The sequence below is a fragment of the Sinocyclocheilus rhinocerous genome, unplaced genomic scaffold (assembly GCF_001515625.1).
Source record: "Sinocyclocheilus rhinocerous isolate Xijiao unplaced genomic scaffold, SAMN03320098_v1.1 scaffold241, whole genome shotgun sequence".
Taxonomy (NCBI): domain Eukaryota; kingdom Metazoa; phylum Chordata; class Actinopteri; order Cypriniformes; family Cyprinidae; genus Sinocyclocheilus; species Sinocyclocheilus rhinocerous.
This window is the reverse complement of record NW_015659312.1, coordinates 2,740,175-2,766,001: the sequence shown is the minus strand read 5'-3', so window position 1 is coordinate 2,766,001 and position 25,827 is coordinate 2,740,175. Positions and strand designations below refer to the sequence as shown.

General features: G+C 37.3%; 2 protein-coding genes and 1 pseudogene across 8 annotated transcripts in view; 2 read left to right on the top strand and 1 right to left on the bottom strand.

Moving 5' to 3' along the window:
- LOC107723490 (tyrosine-protein phosphatase non-receptor type 3-like) overlaps nt 1–4,805 on the bottom strand; it is a 27,914-nt gene extending 23,109 nt beyond the window's left edge. For 2 of the 5 annotated variants that reach the window (XM_016532137.1, XM_016532139.1), the window contains exon 1: nt 3,549–3,873. The gene's annotated coding sequence lies outside the window, so the exon portion shown is untranslated. Of the gene's footprint in view, nt 1–2,800; nt 2,890–3,548; nt 3,874–4,480 lie in introns of those variants that run through there. The other 3 variants (XM_016532138.1, XM_016532140.1, XM_016532136.1) reach the window with 3 other exon arrangements.
- Nucleotides 4,806–9,161: 4,356 nt separating this feature from the next.
- LOC107723401 (serine/threonine-protein kinase Sgk1-like) lies at nt 9,162–14,116 on the top strand (annotated as a pseudogene).
- A 1,001-nt stretch (nt 14,117–15,117) lies between these two features.
- Nucleotides 15,118–25,827, top strand: part of LOC107723564 (lethal(3)malignant brain tumor-like protein 4) — a 14,388-nt gene continuing 3,678 nt past the window's right edge. For 2 of the 3 annotated variants that reach the window (XR_001637929.1, XM_016532256.1), the window contains exons 1-20: nt 15,120–15,223; nt 17,192–17,308; nt 17,413–17,602; nt 17,698–17,908; nt 17,988–18,102; nt 18,209–18,260; nt 19,468–19,562; nt 19,744–19,848; nt 20,426–20,561; nt 21,420–21,511; nt 21,621–21,772; nt 21,854–21,930; nt 22,371–22,456; nt 23,302–23,412; nt 23,582–23,696; nt 23,787–23,886; nt 23,965–24,189; nt 24,285–24,346; nt 25,211–25,356; nt 25,455–25,517. Coding sequence is in view for 2 of the 3 variants with exons in the window: in XM_016532256.1 (XP_016387742.1) it covers nt 17,198–17,308; nt 17,413–17,602; nt 17,698–17,908; nt 17,988–18,102; nt 18,209–18,260; nt 19,468–19,562; nt 19,744–19,848; nt 20,426–20,561; nt 21,420–21,511; nt 21,621–21,772; nt 21,854–21,930; nt 22,371–22,456; nt 23,302–23,412; nt 23,582–23,696; nt 23,787–23,886; nt 23,965–24,189; nt 24,285–24,346; nt 25,211–25,356; nt 25,455–25,517 (2,244 nt within the window). In the remaining variant the exon portion in view is untranslated. Of the gene's footprint in view, nt 15,224–17,191; nt 17,309–17,412; nt 17,603–17,697; nt 17,909–17,987; nt 18,103–18,208; nt 18,261–19,467; nt 19,563–19,743; nt 19,849–20,425; nt 20,562–21,419; nt 21,512–21,620; nt 21,773–21,853; nt 21,931–22,370; nt 22,457–23,301; nt 23,413–23,581; nt 23,697–23,786; nt 23,887–23,964; nt 24,190–24,284; nt 24,347–25,210; nt 25,357–25,454; nt 25,518–25,827 lie in introns of all 3 variants that reach the window. The other variant, XM_016532257.1, reaches the window with a different exon arrangement.

Sequence of the window (25,827 nt, the reverse complement as noted above, 5' to 3'; positions counted from 1 at the left end):
GGGGGTTTGCATCCCTGATCATAGCATGCAGCTCCATTTTAAAATCAAAATATAAAGTAAGTGCCTCTCACAATCAGTGTGATCTTAAAAAAACAGGCTGACTGTTTCTAAAATAACTAAATATGTGATATCTTTTCTTGTGTCTTTTTTTTTTTTTACACCTTGTACCGTAAAAAAAATATATTTTTACGGTACAATTAGTACCAACTCAATTCTGTATCTGCTCGAAGTCACCCGCTTTCAAACGCACCTGTGTGTTTTTGTGTGCCAAAAGTTTCTAATTTATAACGTGTTTTTGCAGCGTTGAGTATTGTAGCCAATCACAGGCATCTCTGTTGAAAGCAGTGGCCAATGAGAGGTGTTTACTGTACAGTAGATTAGTCCGAATCCGCTCTGAACTAATTTTTGTTTTCGCAAGTTTACGTAGTTCTACACGCTCGCAGATCTTCCCATTATAACAAAAGAAAAAGAAAGCATACACGATGTAAATAAGAGATTCATTGTGTAGTTAGTTATTGATTATATCAGGAGTTTTTGCGTGAGTAAGCTCGGTCAGTTGTGCTGTAAGGAAAACGCCATTTGCTTGGTTTTTCTACATGATCTGTTCACAATTTGAAGAAAAGTTTCGTTTGTCTACTCTAGAGGACCAACCGTCCACGTATATAGCGTTTCAGGAATGACAAACCCGAGTGTAAAAAATTACGCAAGTGAATCCGCTAAATTGTTCCGCGATTGACGGTGATAGTAGCAATGGACGGAACGAACTATGCTTCTGACAAGCCGATGACAGAGCTGTGTTTTAAGTGATGCAGAGTAAATTCAGAGTAATAAAACTACAGCCGCAACAAGTCTGTGTTGGCTGAATATATTTAGCAGCTTCTACAGTTAAAGATAAAACTTAAAGCACTTTTTTGATGAGTCCTTTTTTAAGGCAATATTTGAAAAATTTAGTTTTTAAATGAAATCTAAAAAAAGTCAAAATATTTAATGCATTATTAGTTCATTATTACACCATTAAAAGTTAACTTAATTTGTAGTTAACAAGTTAAGTAGGCTATTTAAATAATTAACCCTTCTAGGCTATTGGTGTCTGGGCTTATTTATTTATTTTAACTGACATGAGCCTTTGGAATTTGTAACTTCCTGATCTTGCTAGAAGTCAGTCATTTTGTAATAAATCCAAAAGCAAGAGTGAAAAAACTGAGTGGAAATGGCAACTGAGCTAATGAGCTAGCCATCCTCTGCAGCCATCTACTGGTTATAAAGGTAATTTCATGTTATTTTCATCTTACAATTCTTTGTTTTCCACCAGGAGACTATTTTTTTTGTCATCTTCATGAATGAAATGTGAATATTTAAAGTGACTTTTACTGCCCAACTGTAGAGTTTAAAAATAATAAAGGGTTTAAAATAATATAAGTGTTTAAAAAATGTGTTTAAGTGTGGGGGCACACGTCTGTCACCCATTATGAGTTTGCATCCCTGTACGATGTTATCAACATTCAGAATCAAAACCGTCAGTTTATAAGCATTTGGGTTTCTCATACACACACTTACACACTCAGTCACACTCCCTAGGTCTAAACATGTTCTTGCATTGTTTTTCACACTCTTCTTTTCTCCTCCCAGCACAGTCCAGGAATGTGGACTATTTTACTACCCAAAGAGTCAAGAAAGAGCGAGGAGGGGGGAGTACATTCATGCATCTGTCACCGCCAAATTTTTATTGAAAGCAGAAAGCAGCTTTGATCTTCAAACACACTACTTTTTTAATTATCGGTACAACAGTGACTTAATGTTCATTAATGTCTTGTGGAAAGTGTATTTTATTTTGTATATTGCAACTATTTTTATGTTATTCTGTCCTGTCACTGTTTTGTACGCATACATACTACTTTGGAGACAAATCGGTGTTCTCATTTGTAAAAAAAAAAATACATGAAGTAAATAATGCTTTTACTATTCTAAAAATGCATTAAAAGTTTTCTGTTTGGGTTAGCCGACAGTCTTTATAATTAGCTGTATGTAAAAGCAAAATAAGGTGTCTTTACACAGCCAGGTTAAGACTGCTCTGTGCCTGTTTAAAATTCAGTGTAAAGATATGATGCAGCATAAAAGGCTAAATTTTGCCTGCTCTGACCCACCTTCGCCCCTAGTATCACAATATACAATTGTAATTGCTGTGTAAATGCATTCATGCCACCGCTGATCAAACACTTAAATACCACTTCAGAAGCACTTCTGTGCCACCTTTGCAGTGTAAATTTGGTATAAGACTAGCGCATGTCCCCCATTTAAGGCATCTTGACATCGCCAAGTTAGGGCTGCTCTGTTCCTGCTCAAAATTCAAGACCCGATGCTGCACAAGAGCCAGACAAAATTATGCCTGCTCTAACCCACTTCAGCCTTAGTATCGAAGTATACAGTTGTAATTGCGGTGTAAATGCATTCATGCCACCCCTGATTAGAATTAAACAGTCTGTGTAAAAACACTTGTCACTTTAGAAGCGATTCTGAGCCACCTTCAAAGTGTAAATTTGGCATTAGAGAAATAAACATGTGTATATACTGTATATACAGTATGTTGATGCTTTGGCAGTATTGTTTGCAAAACATTAATGTCAATAAAGTACTTTGTAATTTGAGAGAGTGAAAGGGTGAGAGAGAAGCTACTAGTGAATTTGATAGACATAAAACTGTTGTCCTATGGATACTAACATTATGACAATTGCAGTTATTTGAACATGCAGTTATTTCAAATTAGCCTAAGCAACATTACATCACTCTTTTATTTTCAGACCTTACAGATCCTGATCGCTCTCTGGGACTCTTCTGCAGTTTCAGAAGTTTTATCTCCGAGACTAGGGAAATTATAGACTTAACACAGACTTAGACGTTTGTCTCACTTTCTGACAAAATAAAACACGTCAGAGGTGTAAGGTATATATTTTTACTTTGACTCACACGTTTGGAAACGGTTTGGCGAGCATTAAAGGTTAATGTTTACCAGTAGCACAGTTAGAAAGCGCTACACGCTAGAGCTCACTTTTGAGAGACGCGATATTTATGAGGTAGGAAGTGTGATTACTTTAGACCATACTTAATAAAACAAAAGCCTTTCCGACTCTAAATACGGCCATGTAAAGTATTTGAAAAACTATAGCAAGACTGGACATTTAAACACGAGAAACCGCTCAAAGTTTCTGTATGATACACAGGCTTTTCTGGGTGTGACGTCTTACATTTCTGACTTAAATCCACGCTGATCTGCTCGGCCTTGGGCTCTGTCAGAAATCCGAACCGAACTGAACCAGCTGAACTGAACGAGCGGAGTCCTGCACCAACATTTAGTCTCGAATAAATATTTCGGATTAAACAAAACACGTTTCGGAGCTTTATCGCGATATCTTCCAAGAACAATCCAAGAGTGGACATATTTGTTGTTTTTAAAGCCAAATATACGTCATTTGGCATTTTCCTTCTTCAGCCCACAAATCTGGAGTCCAAACGGGACATTTCTACAGCACAGAGAAGCGTCAGAAAGTTACCTGCTTGAGGTGCTCTCAATGTCTCTGCGATGCTAGAGGTGCTTATAGTCCCCGTGATGAGAGAAAACTTTCCTTGTTAAGGCGATCATGGTTGCAGGTGTCGGTAAACTTCCGGATTATGTTTTTTTTCCCCCTCCGGGTTCCTTCGGGAGGGCAACCGCTGCGTCACTGCGCTGACCACAAGTTCAAGATCTAATGTGAACATAGACGCGAACGTAGCAAATGTTATTATGTTTCACTTCTTATTGATCGTGTGATTACAACACACGTTTTACAAATTTCAGAATGTGCATGTGATTGTCAGCCCACATATGGACACTTCCGAGTTTACACGAGCCTTGTTTCTAGGCGTGATTCGTGTTGTGCGCGCAATCTCAGGTGCGTGTGCCCGCCGGTTTAGGGCGCTGCCTCCCCTGAGTCAAGAAGCACACCTGAGTCCAGAAAAACTGCCTACAAACTGGTCTCGCAGGCTGGTTTTAAATGGTTTTTGGGCACCTTTCAGCTAGTCAGGCTGAGACCAGCTGGCCGCCCGGCCTAACATCAGCTAAGCTTGGCCAGGCTGGGATACCAGCTCGACCAGTTTAAACCTACTACGTTCAGAAAACAGGCAGATGAACCTCAGAGTTATCATAGTGGTATAGCCAAATGACTCCAAATGGGAATTCATGGAGCTTTTGCTCATGATGAGGGGGAGTTATTTACAAGTTGGACAACTGAAATGAAGTTCCAAACGTAGGTTCGGGAGGAGCCTAATATTAAACAAAACACGTTTCGGAGCTTTATCGCGATATCTTCCAAGAACAATCCAAGAGTGGACATATTTGTTGTTTTTAAAGCCAAATATACGTCATTTGGCATTTTCCTTCTTCAGCCCACAAATCTGGAGTCCAAACGGGACATTTCTACAGCACAGAGAAGCGTCAGAAAGTTACCTGCTTGAGGTGCTCTCAATGTCTCTGCGATGCTAGAGGTGCTTATAGTCCCCGTGATGAGAGAAAACTTTCCTTGTTAAGGCGATCATGGTTGCAGGTGTCGGTAAACTTCCGGATTATGTTTTTTTTCCCCCTCCGGGTTCCTTCGGGAGGGCAACCGCTGCGTCACTGCGCTGACCACAAGTTCAAGATCTAATGTGAACATAGACGCGAACGTAGCAAATGTTATTATGTTTCACTTCTTATTGATCGTGTGATTACAACACACGTTTTACAAATTTCAGAATGTGCATGTGATTGTCAGCCCACATATGGACACTTCCGAGTTTACACGAGCCTTGTTTCTAGGCGTGATTCGTGTTGTGCGCGCAATCTCAGGTGCGTGTGCCCGCCGGTTTAGGGCGCTGCCTCCCCTGAGTCAAGAAGCACACCTGAGTCCAGAAAAACTGCCTACAAACTGGTCTCGCAGGCTGGTTTTAAATGGTTTTTGGGCACCTTTCAGCTAGTCAGGCTGAGACCAGCTGGCCGCCCGGCCTAACATCAGCTAAGCTTGGCCAGGCTGGGATACCAGCTCGACCAGTTTAAACCTACTACGTTCAGAAAACAGGCAGATGAACCTCAGAGTTATCATAGTGGTATAGCCAAATGACTCCAAATGGGAATTCATGGAGCTTTTGCTCATGATGAGGGGGAGTTATTTACAAGTTGGACAACTGAAATGAAGTTCCAAACGTAGGTTCGGGAGGAGCCTAATCATTCAGTCCTGTCAATCATCATTACGAGCCTATATAAGCAGCAGACATTGCGCCGTCCCAGCGACAATTCTTCCGGCATCCCTCCACCTCCCCATCTCCTCCTCTATTTCTGTTAATCTCCTTCTATGTAGTATCGCAATGGGGGTTGAACTTGGAGCTCAAGCTGAGCCTCAGGTTCGACTAGAGACTCAAGGACAGCAAGCAAAGTTTGTTTACCATTAACCATCAGGACTGGATAGGCAGGCGAACTCATGAAACAAAATTTTAAGGAAGTTGAGCTGCTTTGTTTGCACTATTCACGGCATGTTTTTTTTATTTCTTTTGTACCCAAGAGATTTTAAGAAATTAAAGATTAACATTTAGCAACAATTTCTGGTCTTGCGACAAGACAAGCAGCTTAGATTTTAAAAATCTACAATGACGTTATCGAGGGTTTTATTCAAATGTATTAGTGTAACTCAATTTGACAACGTGTTTAAAACCACTTAAATGAGGCACCTCATGTGGCTGAGATCAGGCATTAAGTTGATTTGGGATGTGCCACAGCTACAGTGTGAAATCTTATTAGTTCTGACAAATGTGTGTGGGTGGCCACCATATCAGTCACAGTTTGTTTCTAGATTGTTAAGTGTGTCTCCCAATGAGAAACCATGAGGTAATTTGACAAAGATACATGAGGGGTGGGCGGGTGTTCCCAGTGTCACCTTTCTGATTCAGAAACTAATGAGGGCTGACTGTTCCTTAACCTTCTGATTGCCAAATATACACTGTTAGACTTTGCTGTAATTTTAGTTACTTACCGCAAAAAAGCCCAGTAAACTACCATATATGTGTTTTACGGTTAACTACTGTAATATGCACTGCATTGTGGGTATTTTTATGCCATTTACAGTAATTTACTGTATATGGGAATCTGCACTACTGTAACTTGTTCTGCTGATGAAAAACATGAATCTGCATTCTCAATTTAATGTCTGGGTAAGCACATGTGTGGTGAAATAAATTTATTTTTAAAATTATTAAAAAATAAAAGATATAAACTTTGCTTACACCCCACAAAATTTAAATTTTATTCGCGCATAAAGCCCGTGCAACAACCTGGCAGAGGTTATATAAACGGAGGTTTATGTCCGGTGCGCGGCTGCGCGCATAACGGACTTCCCCTCTGAGTGAATCGCCAGACGTCAACTGCGAGTTTTCCTGTGGTAAGTAGTCTACTTTTCACTTACTTTTAAAACGTAAACCATTACCAATATCAATGAAATTTTAAAAATATGAAGAAAGTAAATATAACATCTAATTATAGGCAGTGTTGGGGAGTAACTAGTTACATGTAACGGAATTACGTAATTTAATTACAAAATAAAAGTAATTGTAATCAGTTACAGTTACTGAGAAAAAATTTGTAATTAAATTACAGTTACTTAATAAAATGTTAAGGATTACAAAGGGGGTTACATCTGCTTTTTTTCACACACACCCCCACATACAGATTTAATTGATTTCTTTCATAAATTGCAGTCACTGCTGTAAAATATGAAACACCAATGATTGTACATTCAGGCAATTAATGGAGTTCCCTGACAAGGATGTGCAAAAAAGCAATAGTGTTTACACAGTACTATACTGGGAATAACTGCTGTTGCACAAGTTGTTACCTTGTCTGTCCATGAACAAATTTAGATGAGATAAACTCATGATTTCTCACACATTTCCCCTCTGTTTTGTTTCAGATCAGCTGTCGGTGGTTATGGAGGCCATGCAGCCAAGACCAACTGGGATGCTTGTTGCCATATTTCTTTTTTGTTGCAATATTGTTATGATCTCTGCTTTAATTTGTTGCTATGAATTCAGTTCTCTATTTTTTTTTTGTAATGTTCCAGAATAAAGCACAATAAATAAGTAAGTAATGGATGTATTTAATAGTGACAGTGAATAAAAAATATACTGTTGTACATGGACTCAGGTCACTTATTTGGAATTAATTCAATTCAATGGCATTCATGTAAAATATTCAAAGGTTTTATAAAATAAATTACAGTAAAATTTCTGTAATATTATACTGTAAAGCTAAGTTACAGTAAGGATATAGTACTGTAAAATTAAGTTGCAGTAAGGGTATTTCACTGTAAATTTAAATTGCGGTAAGGCCATCATACTGTAAAAGGAGATTGCGGTAAGGGCATTATACTGTAAAATTAACTTGCTATAAGCTACTGTAAAGGGGTAGTTACAGTAACTTACTAACAATAGTGCTGCCAGTAATTAACCACAAAAATACGATAAAAAGTCTAACAGTGTAGATTTCTCTATACCCCCACCCCTCTGTGACATCAGAGAGATCAGTGGATTTCTTGAAAGGTATATAGCCTTAATAAATCATCCGGTGTTGCCCACCTCTGTGATATTTCAAAGCAAGTACAAGGAAATTAAATAGTGTCACACATATTAGAATCCCAATGGATTATTAAAGAAAAACATTTGAAATATTTGGTTGGGTTTTAGGCATGCAATGTGATTATAGACAGGTATGTCTCTTATATTGTAGATCACACACTCTCAGATAAAAGGTTGGTACCTTTAGACATTGGGGTGGTACACACAAAATATTAATATTAAATATAATAATAATAAATAGTATCTGTTTATTATATAAAAAGTATATAAAGTTAAAAAGAATATTTAATAAACGAATAGACAATCTATCAACAGGAAAAAACACTGCAGCAGTACTAAATTTAATATTAAATATTTTTAATATTATTAATGCAATGCAATTTCTTCGTTTATTTTAAGTACTCTTAATTTCTCTTCTTGCTTTCACTGGGGGGACTGGTTTTCAGAATGGTCAGTCATACAGCCTTGCAAAATATATTTGTCTGCTGAATGCAGCAACTGAAAAATCTGAATCAATAATTAGACTGCGCTGTTTCCTTTCAAGAATGAGAGACAGCAGAAGTTCCCCATTTCAAAGGTCAAAAGTTATTTTAAATTGACACTGACATGAACCCTATCCTAACTGCACACATTTCTCATGCATCTCTTCTCTGATTTTCACTTCCCTCACCCTTTTATCTTTCGTTGTGTAATGTAGTCTAGCGTTAATCTAATATAATCTAGTAATCTATCACTTAATCTTGTGTTTCATGATTCATATTACAGTACATAAACCATTCTTTAGTGTTATACCTCTGTATGCAAGTGTAACAATCTGTGCTTGTTTATCTTGTTGTTGTCCTTGCACTGAGACTGTTAAGAGACACTATACTTGTTCAGAATGCTACATTTCCACCATTAATGTCAAACACATGAGCATGAATGTTTCTGTGTGTTTACATACAGTATGTGTATTTGGCTGTGGTGACAAGCAGGCATCTCTGTTATGTAACCTGTAACGTTGACTGATTGAGAGAGTTAACATGCCAACATGGCAATAAGAGAACTTTTAATTTATTGAAAGCCTAGACAGGTTTATGAGGGTTCCCCCTTAAGTATCAAAAAGTAGGATATATAGTTAGCTATCCAAGAAAAGTTATGAAACCAACCACATTATGACATCCTCTATTAAATGTTCCCATATGAACCTGATAGTAGAGTGCGTGTTGTACAATGACTTTCAGAAGAATCTGGAAGACTTTTGAAAAGGAATGTATATCCTGTCATAGTTTTCAGTGAGAAGCCGATAATTAAAAGATCTCGTTCGAACGCGACTGTCAGTGTCTATTTAGCGCTCTAACAACCTTGTAACTTTTGTGGCAAGACTGGCAACTAAAACGTTGTTTACAACATTTTATATTTCATTTGTGTTTAAACTTTATGGAATATATGGGATCAAGCCCAGTATGTTAAAGAGAGAGAGAGGAATCGCCGAGGCGCTGTCCAAGCGAGTCTTATCTGTCGAATAACGGGCGTAGTGGCGTCACAGCTTTTGGGAGGAACCACGTGTTCTGCAAAAAATAGCCGGTCACGGTTTCCCTCATGAGGCAGCGCTCAACCAGAACTGTCCGGTAAAATAGCAGACTACCGACGGACTCACAAGTCACAGCTGTCAACCGGGGCTGTCCTTCTCGTCGAAAACATGGTGAAAAAGGCTAAAAGTCCCGTCACTTACGCAAAAATGAAGGGAATAGTTTCATATTTTACAGGTAAGCTCAAATACTTAGGCTATTATTCAAACTTTAAGTAGAGCCATCTTGATATTCTGGGTCAGATATACCACAGAACGTATTTGCCTAAAAAAAAATATATATATATTTGAATATATACTTTAACAACGTTTAACCAAGTTTCTATGTTAAATCTGTAATATATATATTAAATCTGTAATATATATATATATATAGAGAGAGAGAGAGAGAGAGAGAGAGAGAGATAGATAGGCTAGATAGATAGATAGATAATATTTGGAAATTTGATTCTTTTTTTAAAATGTAAAGATGTAAAAGTAAGATTAAATATGTGTATTTGAACACTCTTATAAAGGTTGTTCTGTGTCCACTATATGCAGATGTTTCACTAATCATAAATTATTTTGTATTTTATTTTCTCAGCTTTAATTAAGGACAAGAAGCTTCGATCTGGCAGCCACCCTATCTATCGACGGTGAGTTTCATCCTAGTCATCATTTTCCAAAAGTGAAGCAGCACATGGCTCTGTATGTATTCCAGTGCAGAGTTCAGAAGATTGACTCATTATTTCATTATTTCTGCAAAGATCAGCTGAAAAATCAGGAATGACTTAAGTCCTTTGCACTGCGATGTCATTACAGATTGACTACCAGTGTACTTTTAAGACCATGACCTACTTATAGTAACATTCCAAAGTGAAACCAGTAGCCAAGTGCTGTTACATAGGTGTTGGATGAGTTTGAGGCAGTTTTAGGTGAAAATAGTTTCTCTGATATGGTTTCTCTCATTCCAGGATGGATTTCTTGCGACCTGAGGGTAGTCTTTCTGAAGATGATGGAGCAGCAGCTGTAAGTAAGCTTTTACAAGTTCACTTGTGTGTTCTGGGCCTACAGATTAGCAATATCTTACTTTAAGTATTAATAAAGGTCTCCAGTCCTTTCAGAAACATAAGGCCAAGTCAGCTGCGCTGATTTGAGTTGCTGTACTGGTTGACCTGCAGTAATCTATAGATGTAACAGGAAGTTCATTTATTTATTTGGATCCCCATTAGTGGCTATTCTTCCTGGGGTCCAAGTAAAAAATAAATAAATTAAAAACTGCATTAATCCACAACAATAAAAGTGAAGTGAACTGTGCTGTGGTTTCATATGTCACTGGAATAAGCTGCTGACTGGCTCTCCCTCTCCCTGATCTCTCTCCCAGGTTTACAGTAATCCACAACCAGAGGAGCCACAGTCTCGGTAAGCGGGGTGCTCAGATATCAGGCTATATAGACAGAAACATATACAATTACACATAAATATTTATTTCAATATGATTTTAGGGTTTCTGTGGCTGATTTTGACTACTTGAAGGTGATCGGGACTGGAAGCTTCGGCAAGGTATTATTTATAGACGCTCAGTCTGCTTTGTATTTCTTCAATGTTTGAATATTGTTTGAACCTTTCTTTGATTGTACTCAGGTGTTCTTGGCCACACACAGGGAGAATGGCAGATATTATGCAGTCAAAGTTCTACAGAAACACATAATCTTAACAAGGAAGGAGGTGAATATGACTGTATGAATATGTGAGTAATTATTTGATTCATAATGTGTCTGTGTGTATTCACTGTGTTGTTTTTCGTACAGGAAAGAAATGTCATGTGTGAGCACAGAGTTGTTAAAGACTCTTAATCATCCATTCCTGGTGAAGCTCCACTTCAGTTTTCAGACCAAGGACAGACTCTATCTTGTGCTGGACTATGCATGTGGAGGAGAGGTATGCTTACTTAGCTATCTAAATAAATCTAAATGTAGCTATCTAAATTAACCTATGCCTAACCCACACCCTAAAAAACCAACCAACAAACAATCTTTACTTTATTTTTATACCATGTTTTCAGATGAGGACTTTCCCAAAAGGATTTTTGTCAGAATCATCTCACTTCTAGGTACACATACACAATCAAGTACACACAGCTTTGAATTTGAACTTGTTTATGGTGATGAATTCAGGTCATAGGTTCAAGTCAGATGTCAATAGGAGAACCAAAGACTTAAACTACTTCAGTCTGTGTGCATTGAATTTATTTAATACACGAGTTTCACAATTTGAGTTGAATTACTGAAATAAATGAACTTTTCCACGACATTCTAATTTATTGAGATGCACCTGTACATAACATATACATGACACAATGTGTAATTGAATATCGAATTGAAAAGTTGCACATCACCTCTGTTAGAAGAAAAAACAAAATGACAAGGCCAATTGTAGTGGACAAAGTCAAACTACGGTCGCATTATCTAGGTCTGTTAGTCCATCTTCGCAAAACTAGACTGGTACAATTTCAGAACTAAAGCATTTACAGGACATAAGGATTAATTAATTATTGATTTAGTCTGACTGAAATTGAACTTTTAAAGCAGTCGTTTTCAACCAGGGGGCCGCAGGATGACTTTAAATTATTTATGTGTTTGTGGCAAATCCAAATAATACTGATTTGCATGTATTAATGACTGTCTATTTCATTTTTGAAGCTCTTTTACCATTTGCAGAGAGAGGGGGTGTTTGGAGAACCTAGAGAGCCAGATTTTATGCTGCTGAGATGGCCTGTGCTTTAGGATACTTACACTCCCTTAAGATTGTCTATAGGTACCAGCATTCTGAAATATCTGTGCCTCTAGAATGCAGATAAGCCCACTCATATGTGCTTAGTGAGAACAAAATGAACACTAACTTTCAGCAGATTTGCAGTAATCCATCTCTCTCACATGCTCACAGAGACCTGAAACCAGAAAACATTCTGCTGGATTCTGCAGGTCATGTGGTTCTGACCGACTTCGGCTTGTATAAGGAGGGAATGAGTGGATGTGGCACCACCAGAACCTTTTGTGGAACGCCAGAGTACTTAGCACCTGAGGTTCTCCTGCAGAAGGAGTACGACAGGACTGTGGACTGGTGGGGGTTTGGGAGCTGTCCTTCATGAAATGCTCTATGGCCTGGTAAACAAACCCATCAAATTAATGCTCATTTAAATAAATAATGCAGGTAGACAGGTGTGTTTTACGCACACTCTTTCTCATTCCAGCCCCCTTTCTACAATGCAGATCGTCTTGAGATGCGCAGAAATATTATTTATCAGCCATTGGTATTAAAACCAGGAGTGTCTAGTGCAGCCAGAGATCTGCTGAAGAGACTGCTAAACAGGGACAGGGCCAAGAGACTAGGAGCAAAACGTGACCTGGTAACCCAACAAGCACACACACACACACACACACACAAACATTCACGAACAATCTGAAAATCATTTGTCTTGTGAGTGGCTAAATGTCATTTTGCCCTTTTTTGGCTCTTAGACAGAGCTGCAGTCTCATCCTTTCTTCTTGTCTATTCATTGGGATGAACTTGTTGCAAAGAAAATTACTCCTCCTTACGTTCCCTTATTGGTGAGTTTTTTATTGTTGTTAAAGGGATTGTTCACCTAACATTGAACATTTTTACTCAAACCAGTATGACTTTTTCTTCTGTGAAACACAAAAGAAGATATTTTGAAAAATGTCTCAGGTTTTTGTCCATTCGATATAAGTCAATTGTGTCCAAATTGTTGATTTTCACTGCATGGACAAAGACATTATTCTAAATATCTTCTTTTGTGTTCCATATGTGACCCTGGAGCATAAAACCAGTCTTAAGTCGCTGGGGTATATTTATAGCAAAAGCCAAAAATACATTGTATGGGTCAAAATTATTGATTTTTCTTTAATGCCAAAAATCATTAGGACATTAAGTAAAGATCATGTTCCATGAAGATATTTTGTAAATTTCCTACTGTAAATATATCAAAACTTAATTTTTGATTCGTAATATGCATTTCTAAGAACTTAATTTGGACAACTTTAAAGGGTATTTTCTCAGTATTTAGATTTTTTTGCACCCTCAGATTCCAGATTTTAAAATAGTTGTATCTCGGCCAAATATCGTCCTATCCTAACAAACCATACATCAATGGAAAGCTTATTTATTCAGCTTTCAGATGATGTATAGCTCTCGATTTCGACAAATTTACCCTTATGACTGGTTATGTGGTCCAGTGTCACATATAAGAAACAAATGCATACAGATTTGGAACGACATGAGGTTGAGTAAATGATGTGCTTACACAGGAGATAATTTCATATAGATAACATGTATATAATTTCTATTTGTTTACATGTCTGTGTTTCAGTCTGGCCCTGGTGACCTCACAAACATTGACCCTCGGTTTACAGAACTTCCTGTTCCGCAGTCGCTAGAAGCATGCGAGGAGTACGGAGCAACCTTTCCTGGCTTCACCTACATCAATGAAAACATTCTCTCACTGACTCGTGGACATTAAGACAGAATTCTGTCAGACCAATAGACATTTTGTCTGAACATGTTTTAAGGATGTTTAACTTAAGCAAACACTGAAGCACAGTTCATTTTTATGTTAGCCGGACCAATGCTTTTGCACATTACTACAAATTTTCTATCAAATGTGACTGTTTTCCTAACATTCATGTTATTTAATTCCTTTTTTAGCCCTATTTGATAAAAAAAATATTTGTACTGAAATACAATTAGTGGTATTCTGACAGTAACTGTGATGACATGAAGTGAGACTACAGGTTGCATCAGATGTTTGATTGTAAAAGTTGTGAGATGGAATGAATATTAAATCTCAATGTAATTACAATTGTGTGTACAAAACGTGTTTTTGATTAAATTGTCTGATCAGTAAAAGAATGTCCAATTTTTGGAGTGGAAACAATTAAATTATTTTAAGCAAATCGTGATGGAGTATGTTTTATTATGAAAGGTCCATGTCTTGGTTAACATGTTTTAATCCAATTATCAAAAAAATTATGTGCCTACAATTCAGAGTTGTGTACAAGCGCTGTACTGTAAATAGAGACCTGAATCACAAAGTAGCACACAGTTGTCATCCACAGACATTGAAGTTTATCACCTGCGACTGCTTCGAGGTGTTTTAATGCCGTTTTTATCATGTTTTATAATGCCATGCTGCCTGAATTAGGCTCAAACCTACTTTGTAGACAACGTACTAACAACTATTTCTTTGGAATTTTTTGGGCGTATTCCGCACCATAGGCATACCGCCACCAACTGGCGCTAACAACTAAAAAGAAACAGCCACTTTTAAGCTCACAGCGCCACCTTGTGGTGTCTTTGCTCTCAACCTTTTCGACACTCTTGCCACAATGCGGCTGTCAAAACATTGTATTTAAACATTATGAACTTCAGTTTAAAGCTTGACGCGGTGTTATTTTATTAGTAAGATCTGCCCTTCTCTATTTATTGCATATGACGAAAGTATGCCCTTCAAAAGAGATTTGCGGAGAAAATCTGAACACGTGATTGTTACAGGAAATCAAATCAGAGAAGACCACCACTACAATGACTGTAAACTGAAAAGATATTAAAATCCTAGTCTGAAAACGGCACGTTTCAGTGTGCACGCACTTTAAAGACTGCATTAAAACTGAACCACTGGCGGCCCCGTACGAGCACCACGAGCTCTCTGCTTCTGTTTAAAGTGCGTGGAAAACGTAAAGAGAATCAAAACCATTTTCCTTATCTGTAATATCAAGGCCTTTAATTGTTTTAGAGCAACAAGCACCGACAAAACGAGTATCGCGCACAAGTCACTTCTAGGGTCATGTAAGGACACACAGGGCTCAGTTCCTCTGGTTCTTTGTTACATTAAGAGCATCTGTCACACATATATGTTGCGATGAAGTTTATCTGGGCTGCAGAAGTTGGACAGACACATATTAACCCGCGCATGCGCAATAACGCTACCATCCAGCTCTAAATAAGAGTTAAGAGAGAAACGAGGTGAGTTGCACGTTTATCAGTAAATATGACGTTAATGTCGTCACCCACGCAGTAAACAACGATACGAACACAGAGTGCGTTTCTTGTTTAACACTTTTCAGCCATTGCGGCTATTTTCAACGAGGTTTAAAAACCGTAAAGATAAATAGAAGTGACAAGTTTGTGCAGAAGAAATTAAAAGCATGCAATTTGTTATTTCCTCAGGTCTGCGTGCACCCGAGTTGTTATTTATAGACGGATGAATGGCAACTCATTCAAAGTGCCTCTGGGATTGCTTTTCTTTTGGAGAAGCACGTGAAACTGTTGGTTTGGTTTATTGTAGGATGCCCTGCTAATGTTACAGCTAGCCGGGGCTATCAGTCGGGCTAACGACATTCCGTGACAAGGGGAAAGTAAGGAGTTTGTTGACGAAGGGGAAAACATTGCGTTTTAATAAAACAAGTTGCACACTTGGCCTTCCCGTGTTGGTTGAAGGTCCGAGCGACGTGAACCAGACCAGAGAACTGTTATAATTTACATACTTTAAACGTGTCGGCCGCCCTTTGCCATGCTCCGCCATTTTGTGTGTCAGTCGAATGCTAATAATGGGCGCTCGCTCAGCCGCTCACGCATTGCACTTTATTTATGCTAAGAATAAATTCCGTCATCACTTGAAATATCAAAACAAAGGTTTTTTAGTAAACCAGACGAGCTTTTAGGTGATGTTCGCGGGGCGCCGTTACTGTACAGTCTTGGATTTTGATGAAATTTTGATTTATGATAAACGGTAGGTCAAGAACGTTATTACACTATTGCCTGCTGCATACGGATGACAACGTGCTTAAATAAAGATGTAATTATTTGAAAACAAACTGATCGTGGATATTTGCGATTTAACTTGTCACCGCAAGTATCCGCGCGCTTTTAAAGCAAAGATTTCACGAGATTCTTTTAAAACAAGGAAAAGCTGAACTTGTTCGTCTAACTTTACTCTTAATCGCTTTCCTCCATTAATAACCACCAAAGTAGCTTAAGTGTGTCAGTGAGAGTCTGTATACATAGCTAGCCCATAAAAATGGGCATCATAAGTGTGTAGAAATACATATTTTGGTCTTCGTTTAAGTGCGTGGTGCAATCCTTACTGCGAGAAGCAGTCGCCCTCTGGCGGGATTCGGTGGAACGGCAAGCGCCGCGCAGCTATTTCATAAACCCGAGTTGCGGGCGTTGTATCAGCCGCAGTCAAAACACGGTTTTCGAGGCGAAATCGTCATATTTGAACAATGAAAACGTCAGTTTTGTTTTGTTTTCTAAAACAACGTGTGCTGATCTGCCTAATTAAAAACGTCTTTTTTGCCTACCCTCTTTCCAGAGAGTTAAGTGATTATGATTAGGCCTGTGAAGATCACTGATATCAGACAAAGTACAGTGATTAGATTTTAACAGCTCAAGACTAAAAAAAAAAAAAAAATTTATTAGAAAGCTATGGAGGTTAAGCATTTGTATCTTAGTCTCACATTATATTGCGTCGGAAGTTTTCTATGCCACTCACAGTAGATGTTTTGGTCTCAATATGCACTTTGTGTATTCATTACAGCAGTGGTTCTCAACCAGATGGGCTTCAACAAAGTCCTCACGACTTAAAATAATTTAAAACAAGACAATACAAGCATTAAAATAAACTGAAACAGCTAAAAAAAAAAATGTAATCATATTTCTATGATATTTCATGTTTTAAATCAACCCCTCAACAACTGTTTTTTTTTTTTTTGGAAGAGCCATGATTCCCACAGTCACAAACTGAAATTAATGCCTTTGACATTTTTATAATTGTTGTTATACATTTTAGTAGTTATACCAAGCTCTAAAATATCAAGTAAAATCTTAATCAAGTAAAACATATTCATAGTTTGGTCGAATTTAAGATGCTTACTTCAGTCACCTGTCCATGTTGTAACAGTATATTTTTCTCTTTTGACCTCCATTTCATAGGTAAAGATGGCAGAGACATCTACGACTGATGGTTCTGCCGCAGGAGCCGATTTTGACATGATGAGCGCTCTTGATTGGAAGGACGGCATAGCCACCTTGCCAGGAAGTGACATTCGGGTACAAATATTTAGTGTATATGATGCATAAAGAGTGATGTGAGGGACATATTTGTCTATTCGGAATGTACTGATGAAAAATCCCAATATTTGGTCTGTTTTTAGTTTCGGATGACTGAATTTGGCACCCTGGAGATTGTCACAGAGGTGGAGCCCAAAGTTAAAGAGGCGGAGCTTACAGGCCCACAGCCTCAAACGACAGGCACCAACAACAGTCATTCCCCTGAGCAGAACAAAACTTCAAATCAGACTGCAAAACCCCAGTCAAATACAGAGCATCAGACAAGTACTGTGGGTGAGTACCAGTAACTCGCACATATTCCTACCAAATAGAAAAATTATTTGCTCTTTATTTGTTTTTGAGAAATCTATTTCTCTTGCTTTTTTCAGTTTCAACTGACCCCCACAGGCAGGCAGGGGTCAACATCACCAGGAGCCCCAGCGCTGTGGAAAGCCCCAGTGTGAGTACAGTGCCTAATGCATTTGTTCCCATGACTGAGGCGACTGCAAACTGCAGGTCATGTGGTCACTCTGGTTCACGTGAATTCTTTCTACAAGGCAAATTTTGCAGCGCTCCTTGTGTACAGCCTACCAGTGGCAGGTACATGTTTTTGACATTCACTGAGCTCGACCACTTGCACTGTCTGTGGTGTATTAAGTCTTTGTGTGTATATGTGCAGGTCAACACCAGCTGAGGCTGTCGAAGGAGAACGTTTAGGTAAACGTGTGAGAAAGAAGAAGAAGATGTTTATGGAATCTGGAGATGAGGAGGAGGACAACATAGAAGAGGAAGAGGTAATGCACACACACACCTACCTCACACAAAAAAGAGCAATTCAATATTAACTAAAGTGTACTGAAGTGGAATGTGTCGATAGCTCAATGTTGTTATTTTTTTCAGGAGAAGGTTAAATCCTCAAAGGGGAGACGAGCTGCTAAAGTTGTTAGACTAGGTTGGTAATTTTATTTTATTTTACACACACAGACAGACACAGACACACAGACAGACACAGACACACACAGACAGACAGACACACACACACACACACAGACACACACACACACACACACACGCGCGCCTAATGATATTTTCTATTGCCTAACCCAGCCCCTACCCCTAAACTTACCCCTCACAGAAACATGTGCAGAACACTAGATTTAAATAAAAGCATGTTCTGTCCGATTTACAAATCTTTTTAACTAGTGTGGACCAGTAATGTCCTCACTAGTGGGTTGTCATATTATTTCACTATATAAATGAGGACATTTGGCCCTCGCAAGTACAGGTGCATCTCAATAAATTAGAATGTCGTGGAAAAGTGGAGACCCTACCAAGTTATTGAGTACATGTACAGTAAATGAACATACTTTCCAGAAGGCCAACAATTCACTAAAAATGTTTTTTTTTTTATTGGTCTTATGAAGTAAGATAGTGTTTGTTGAGATAGTGAATTGGTGGGTTTTTGTTAAATGTGAGCCAAAATCATCACAATTAAAAGAACCAAAGACTTAAACTACTTCAGTCTGTGTTTATTGAATTTATTTAATACAAGAGTTTCACAATTTGAGTTGAATTACTGAAATAAATGAACTTTTACACGACATTCTAATTTATTGAGATGCACCTGTATGCAAACAAGTACGCACACAAAATGGTTATCAGCCAATATTAGGGATTCCGAATAAAGAGGTTAGATTTTTTATATTTATTTAAACATGTTGGATATTTATCAATTGAATCTTTAAAAACATTAACTTTTTAAAAACACAGTTAAAGTAATCTTTAGAAATCTCAAAATGAAGATCCGTACTGTACATTATAATGTTATATTATCTTAATTCAGCTGTAGCATTTAAACAACTGATTTTAGTCTTTTTATTTCACTTAGACAAAATATTAAAGAAGTGTAACATTGGCCATTTATCAGCCATAATATGAAAATAATGATTGGCTTATCAGTGTTGGCCAATTACATTTATATTTTTATATTTCTGCATCTCAACTTAGATGGATCGATTTTGTCTTGTGTATTTTCACTCAGTTTCAGCTTGTCTTTTATCCCATGTATTATGAACTATAATGTTTGTTTTTTCATGTATAATCATTTGGATGCTTTTCTGAGCCATATAAATTACAGCTTTATGATGCTGTTTCCATAGTGATAGCACCTCTGGTTAAGAAGAAAAACTGGAGTTGGTCAGCTTATCTGGAAGAGGAGAGAACTATTGCCGCTCCCTTCAAACTTTTTAAGGAGGTGAGAGACACACAGCATATATAGCTTGTGTTTCTGTTCACAGTTACAGCATATAATCAACATGGAATAATTAGGATCCTGATTAGGATTCTTAGTTTGATGTCAGTCCACTTTTGTCATTAGAAAAGTGTTACTTGAATGAAAATCCATAATTGTGTGTTTGTGTGTGTTTGCAATACAGCACCAGTCGTTTCCTCAAAGCAGGAATGGATTTAAAGTTGGCATGAAGTTAGAGGGACTGGACCCCTGTCATCCAGCTCTATTCTGCGTTCTGACTGTTGCAGAGGTAACCAGAGTCAAAAGTTACTGTGATTTTACTTGATATGTGATTTTTAGGGCACAAAACTAAATATGTTTTTTAGTTGTACTTATAGTAAAAATTGTATTTTGATATATGTGACCCTGGACCACAAAACCAGCGCCAGGTTCCGAAACAACAGGCCATGTGTGAAAGCACCCTTAAGTCGCTGGGGTAGATTTGTAGCAATAGCCAAAAAAACATTGTATGGGTCAAAATTATAGATTTTTTTTTTATGCCAAAAATCATTAGGACATTAAGTAAAGCTCATGTTCCTTGAAGATATTTTGTAAATTTCCTACCGTAAATATATCAAAACGTAATTGTTGATTAGTAATATGCATTGCTAAGAACTTCATTTGGACAAATTTAAAGGCGATTTTCTCAGTATTTAGATTTTTTTGCACCCTCAGATCCAGATTTTCAAATAGGTGTATCTCGGCCAAATATTGCCCTATCCTAACAAACCATACATCAATAGAAAGCTTATTTATTAACTTATTTATAAATTAACCCTTATGACTGGTTTTGTGGTCCAGGGTCACATATTTTTCTTCTGTTCCAGGTGCAAGGCTACAGGATTCGGCTTCACTTTGATGGTTACCCTGAATGCTATGACTTCTGGGTAAATGCTGACTCATGGGATGTGAAGCCGCCAGGCTGGTGTGAGAAAACCAGCCTTAAGCTGTTGCTGCCAAAAGGTGCTTAATGTACTAATAAAGATGTACTGCAAAATTAATCTGTTGTCAAGGGTGCAACATGCAAAACAGCTCTTGTGCAGAGCTCTATTTTTGGTTTTTGTAACAAAATAGATGTGTTTTATAGATGTTTCTTTAGGTGTTGAAACTACTTAAACTCAATTTTCACTCTGAATGGTGTGATTACAAAATGTCCTATTAGTTGTTATTCTGAAATTGAATATATTGTATTTGACACGCTTATTATTTAGAAATAATAAATACCAAAAACATAATTAAATTAATTAATTAAAATAAGTTGAAAATCTAATTTAATAACTATAAAATATATTCTAAAATTATAATTAATTGTATTTGTTCAGAAATGTGGTTGCATAGTTTTCATGTGGTTTAATAACATTTGGAATGGACAAAACTGAAGTTTTTTTTTTTTTTTTGGACACTCTTAGGGGCCATTCACCCAGAACATTTTTTTGGTTTGAAAAATGCAAGATGTGGGCAGTGGAATAGGAAAAAACCCCCCCAAAAACGCAGGGTCTTGAAATGCGTTTTATAAAAGTTGAACTTGAGTGCCACTTTTTTAGAACGCCTTGTCATGCATAAGATGCCACAAACAAGAGCGCAACAGTCAAACACGTCGTCTAATGTGTGTTTACAAGGAAAAAGAAGTGTGTGTTTACAAGGAAAAAGAATGGAAAAGTAGCACAGTGGAATGGGAAAACGTTCTGTTTGAATGGAAAAAAAATTCAGATGTTTTGTCGTTGCATATGCTACTAGAATATTCAATTTATTAAAAAAAAAAACACCATAAAATGTATTGCATTTGCTGTTCTTGTAATATTTTTTCGTGTTTGCTTACAGGCTGCAGAGATGGAGAGTTTAACTGGAACACATATGTAAAGAACTGTAGGGGTCAACTGGCCCCCAAACATCTCTTCAAGAGCCTTAATACAGTATGTCATTTCATATGCACACAATTAAAAAATATATATCTCAGAGATGTCTCAGTGTTCCTGGAGATCATGCTGTCTTCTATACCCATGTGTTCTCTGCCATATTTAGTCGGTCACACCGTCAGGATTCCGTGCAGGGATGAAGCTGGAAGCCGTTGACAGGAAGAACCCATCACTCATCTGCGTAGCAACCATTGCTGCTGCTGTCGACAACCGGCTCCTCATTCACTTTGACAACTGGGATGATTCGTATGATTATTGGTAAGATAGTGAACAGAATTCTGGGCGTATGAGGGTCCTCATGATTGTGTGAGGTTGTAAATGCATTCTGTTTGTTCTCAGGTGTGATGCCAGCAGTCCATACATCCATCCAGTAGGGTTCTGTGAGGAGGCGGAGTTAACGCTCACTACACCTGCAGGTGAGACCCCTGCCGTCAGTGCATCATTTACATTACTTTCACATTTTATTACTGAATTCTATTTTATTTTGTGTCAGAAATGTAGTAATACTATAAATATGAAATTAAATCAGCTTTTATTTGTCATTGTGCTAAAGTCAAAATAAATTATTGAAATATTATCTAAAATATTTATAATTTATATTTAACATGTTCTATTCAGTGAAACTTGATTAGTATAGCACTTTTCATAATCAATATAAATTCATATTTAAAAAAATACCAAATGAGTAGAACGTTTTGAAATTTACCAAAGACCCCCTAGCACTTCCTTGTGGCTCCTGGACCCCATTTTGAAAGCCCCAGAATTGAAGTTTTTTTATTTTTTACTTTAAACAAACTTATGAGCATTGACAAGTGGTCTTAGGGTTATTTAACGTCTGTATATTTTTGTGTCTTAGATTATAAGCCCCCCAAGGTTTTTACTTGGGAAAAGTACCTTGAGGAAACTGGAGCCCAGGCTGCACCAGCAAGAGCCTTTAAACAGGTTAGGTTTGATTCACCCCACTGAACCATGAGAGGTGTAGTTAAATCATTTATAATTGGTCTATTAGTTGATGTGTCACAAAAGTGCAGAGTGAGCATGTATAACATGGAAATAAAAAATGTACAAAAAATAAAACATTTAATCTGGATCGAAGTTGCAAGTTGTGGACAGTTTGACAAAAAACACACCATAATAGAACAATAATATAAATGACATATGTGCTATTTTTATTCAGATTTTTTGTTTACTTATTTAATTTAATATTCTATGTAATTGAAATTTATTAGTATAGCACATTTGGTTTTTATTTCTTACTGTTGAAAACATTTTGAAAAAAAAAAATCTTGGGTAAATAAAACTTAATTGTGAAATGATAATATAAATTATATATGTGCTGGTTTTAAATCATTTATAATTGGTCTATTAGTTGATGTGTCACAAAAGTGCAGAGTGAGCATGTATAACATGGAAATAAAAAATGTACAAAAAATAAAACATTTAATCTGGATCGAAGTTGCAAGTTGTGGACAGTTTGACAAAAAACACACCATAATAGAACAATAATATAAATGACATATGTGCTATTTTTATTCAGATTTTGTGTTTACTTATTTAATTTAATATTCTATGTAATTTAAATTTATTAGTATAGCACATTTGGTTTTTATTTCTTACTGTTGAAAACATTTTGAAAAAAAAAATCTTGGGTAAATAAAACTTAATTGTGAAATGATAATATAAATTATATATGTGCTGGTTTTATACATATTTTTGATTTCAATTATTTATTATTCATTCCTGTTTTTATTTGCATTGTAAATGACTTTTGATCTTTGGCCGTCCAGAGACCACCACATGGCTTCCACGTCGGGATGAAGCTGGAGGCAGTGGACAAACGTAATGCCATGCTTATCCGTGTAGCCACCATCTCTGATGTAGAAGACCACAGAATCAAGGTTTACACACAAATATATCTGTAGTACCTCATTAATATAGTATAATTAAAAATCAAAATGAAAAAAATTAATATTAATTAGTCATTTATTAATAACTATTCACTTTTATGGTATTTAATATGCTGATACAGTTAGTATCATTGCTAACTCTCTGTGTGTTTATATATAGATCCATTTTGATGGCTGGAGTGAGGAGTATGATTATTGGCTAGATGCTGATAGCCCAGATCTGCACCCAGTAGGCTGGTGTCAGAAGACAGGTCATCCTCTACAACACCCCAACGGTAACAGACTGTTCGACACATTTACATACAGTGTTTCCACACATGGCCCCACCAGACTCATAATCAAACTTGTCATTTTAACCATATCAGGTCCCAGAGATTCTCCAGTGCCTCCAGGACAAGGCTGCCCAACCCCAGGATGCAGTGGAGTCGGACACATTAGAGGACCTCGGTATGGGACACATTACACGTAAGTTATACACATACTGTTACAGATACAACCCATAATGTTCATTCAAATGCAAACGAGTCTCTTTCCCATGTTTAGAGCGGTGAGCTGTCCATACTCAGATTTGAATTTGAATAAGGACGGGCTGGTGCCAGACAGACTGAACGGGGAGAGGCCGGTCACGCTCAGTGGACCCCCGCGCCACCGCCGTGCTGAAACACTCACTCAGACACACCCTCCCATACCCAGCGCCGGCACCCCTGAACCCCCCGACACCAGCACGGACGCCTGTCCACAAGCTCGCTCAATGCGTGAGCACGTTGTGTGAGTGTCATGAGTTACATACAGTTTTACTTTGCTGTCTCTCACACACACACTCTTTCACTCCTCATCTCTTTCTCGTTCCTCCTGTACTTCAGGTCTGGCAGCGCTCCCAAATGTGTCAAGCCACCTCAAGTGAAGCAGGAAGGTGACGGGAAAGGTACAGATTGATCAGATTTCATGATATTTCATCTTAATTTGCTTTTACGGATAATCCATAAGCTCTGAGAATGTTGCATATGGGTCAATGAATTCATGCTCCTTTTTTTTGTCTGGATGTATTAATATATACAGTGACTCGAATACACCTCTTCTATGATAAGAATGTTTTTAATGTTTGAATTAAAATTAGTTTGATATTTTTGGAGGGTATAAAGTCAAGCATATGAAATCATAATGAAGAAAAAAAGCTTAATTAAAAGAACAAAATTCTTGAAAAAACATTTATCAAGTAGTTTCGCATTATTTTATTCTTGGACATTTTTTTACAGGTCTGCTTTTCTCACTTTTGTAGTACCAAATCTAATTCATGTGGTGCAACTAACATGACCAGAAAAAAAAAAACATTTAACAGGAAATTATATTATAGATATGCAGGCCCCTTTTGACCTTTTTATTACAAGAATATGCTAGTAATGATATGTAAAATATGTGTTGTAAGTCCTCAACAACTTAAAAAAGATTTTTAATGTAAATATTTAATTATTCATAATTTTTGTAAAAAAAAAAAAAAGTTTTACCTTGAAAAATATATTTTAAAACTTTTTGAAAATAATGATCAAGATGTGTACACTCACATGTATTTAAAATACTACTTTTACTAATAGTTACACCAGTCACAAGAGTCAAGACATTTAAATTTGAAAATGGTTGAAATTTTCAACACCATATGAAACAAAGATGAATACAAAAGTACATTTCTAAGAACTTGCCACATGTATTTTTCAACTAGTACTATTTTCTGTGTTGTGGACATGTTTTCAAGGCATGTCATACTCATGAATGAAGTCTGTTTGTGTTGTAGATTCTCTTCAGCAGTTCCTACATGAGTCTGTGTTTTGTGGATGGGAGCCACCGAGGTTTCATCTGTGTTGGGAAAAGCATGGCAAACTCTTGCCTGAAGCTTTAGGCCTCACTGCCAAGAGAGTGGCCAAGTGGAACACAGAAGAGGTGACATTTGATAATTCTGGAAAAGTTCACTCAAGCTTTTAAAGAGGTCTTCTAATTGTGTATCAATTGTGTATCTTTTGTTGATGTTGTTCTTTCAGGTGGCAAGTTTTGTAAGAGGGCTGCCTGGCTGCAGAGAGCATGCTGCCACCTTTAGGAAGGAGGTAAATGAAAAGAACATCTCCTGAATATCACCTTAAAGGGGTCATATGATGTTGCTAAAAAGAACATTATTTGGTGTAATGAAATGTGTTTATGCGGTTTAAGGTTCAAAAAACATTATTTTCCACATACTGTACATGATTGTTTCTCCTCTATGCCCCGCCTTTCTGAAACGCGTCGATTTTTGCAAAGCTCATCGGTCTGAAAAGCGAGGTGTGCTCTGATTGCCCAGCTATCCAGTGCGTTGTGATTGGCCGAATACCTCAAACGCGTGATGGAAATGTTACGCCCCTTACCATACTGTGATGCCAT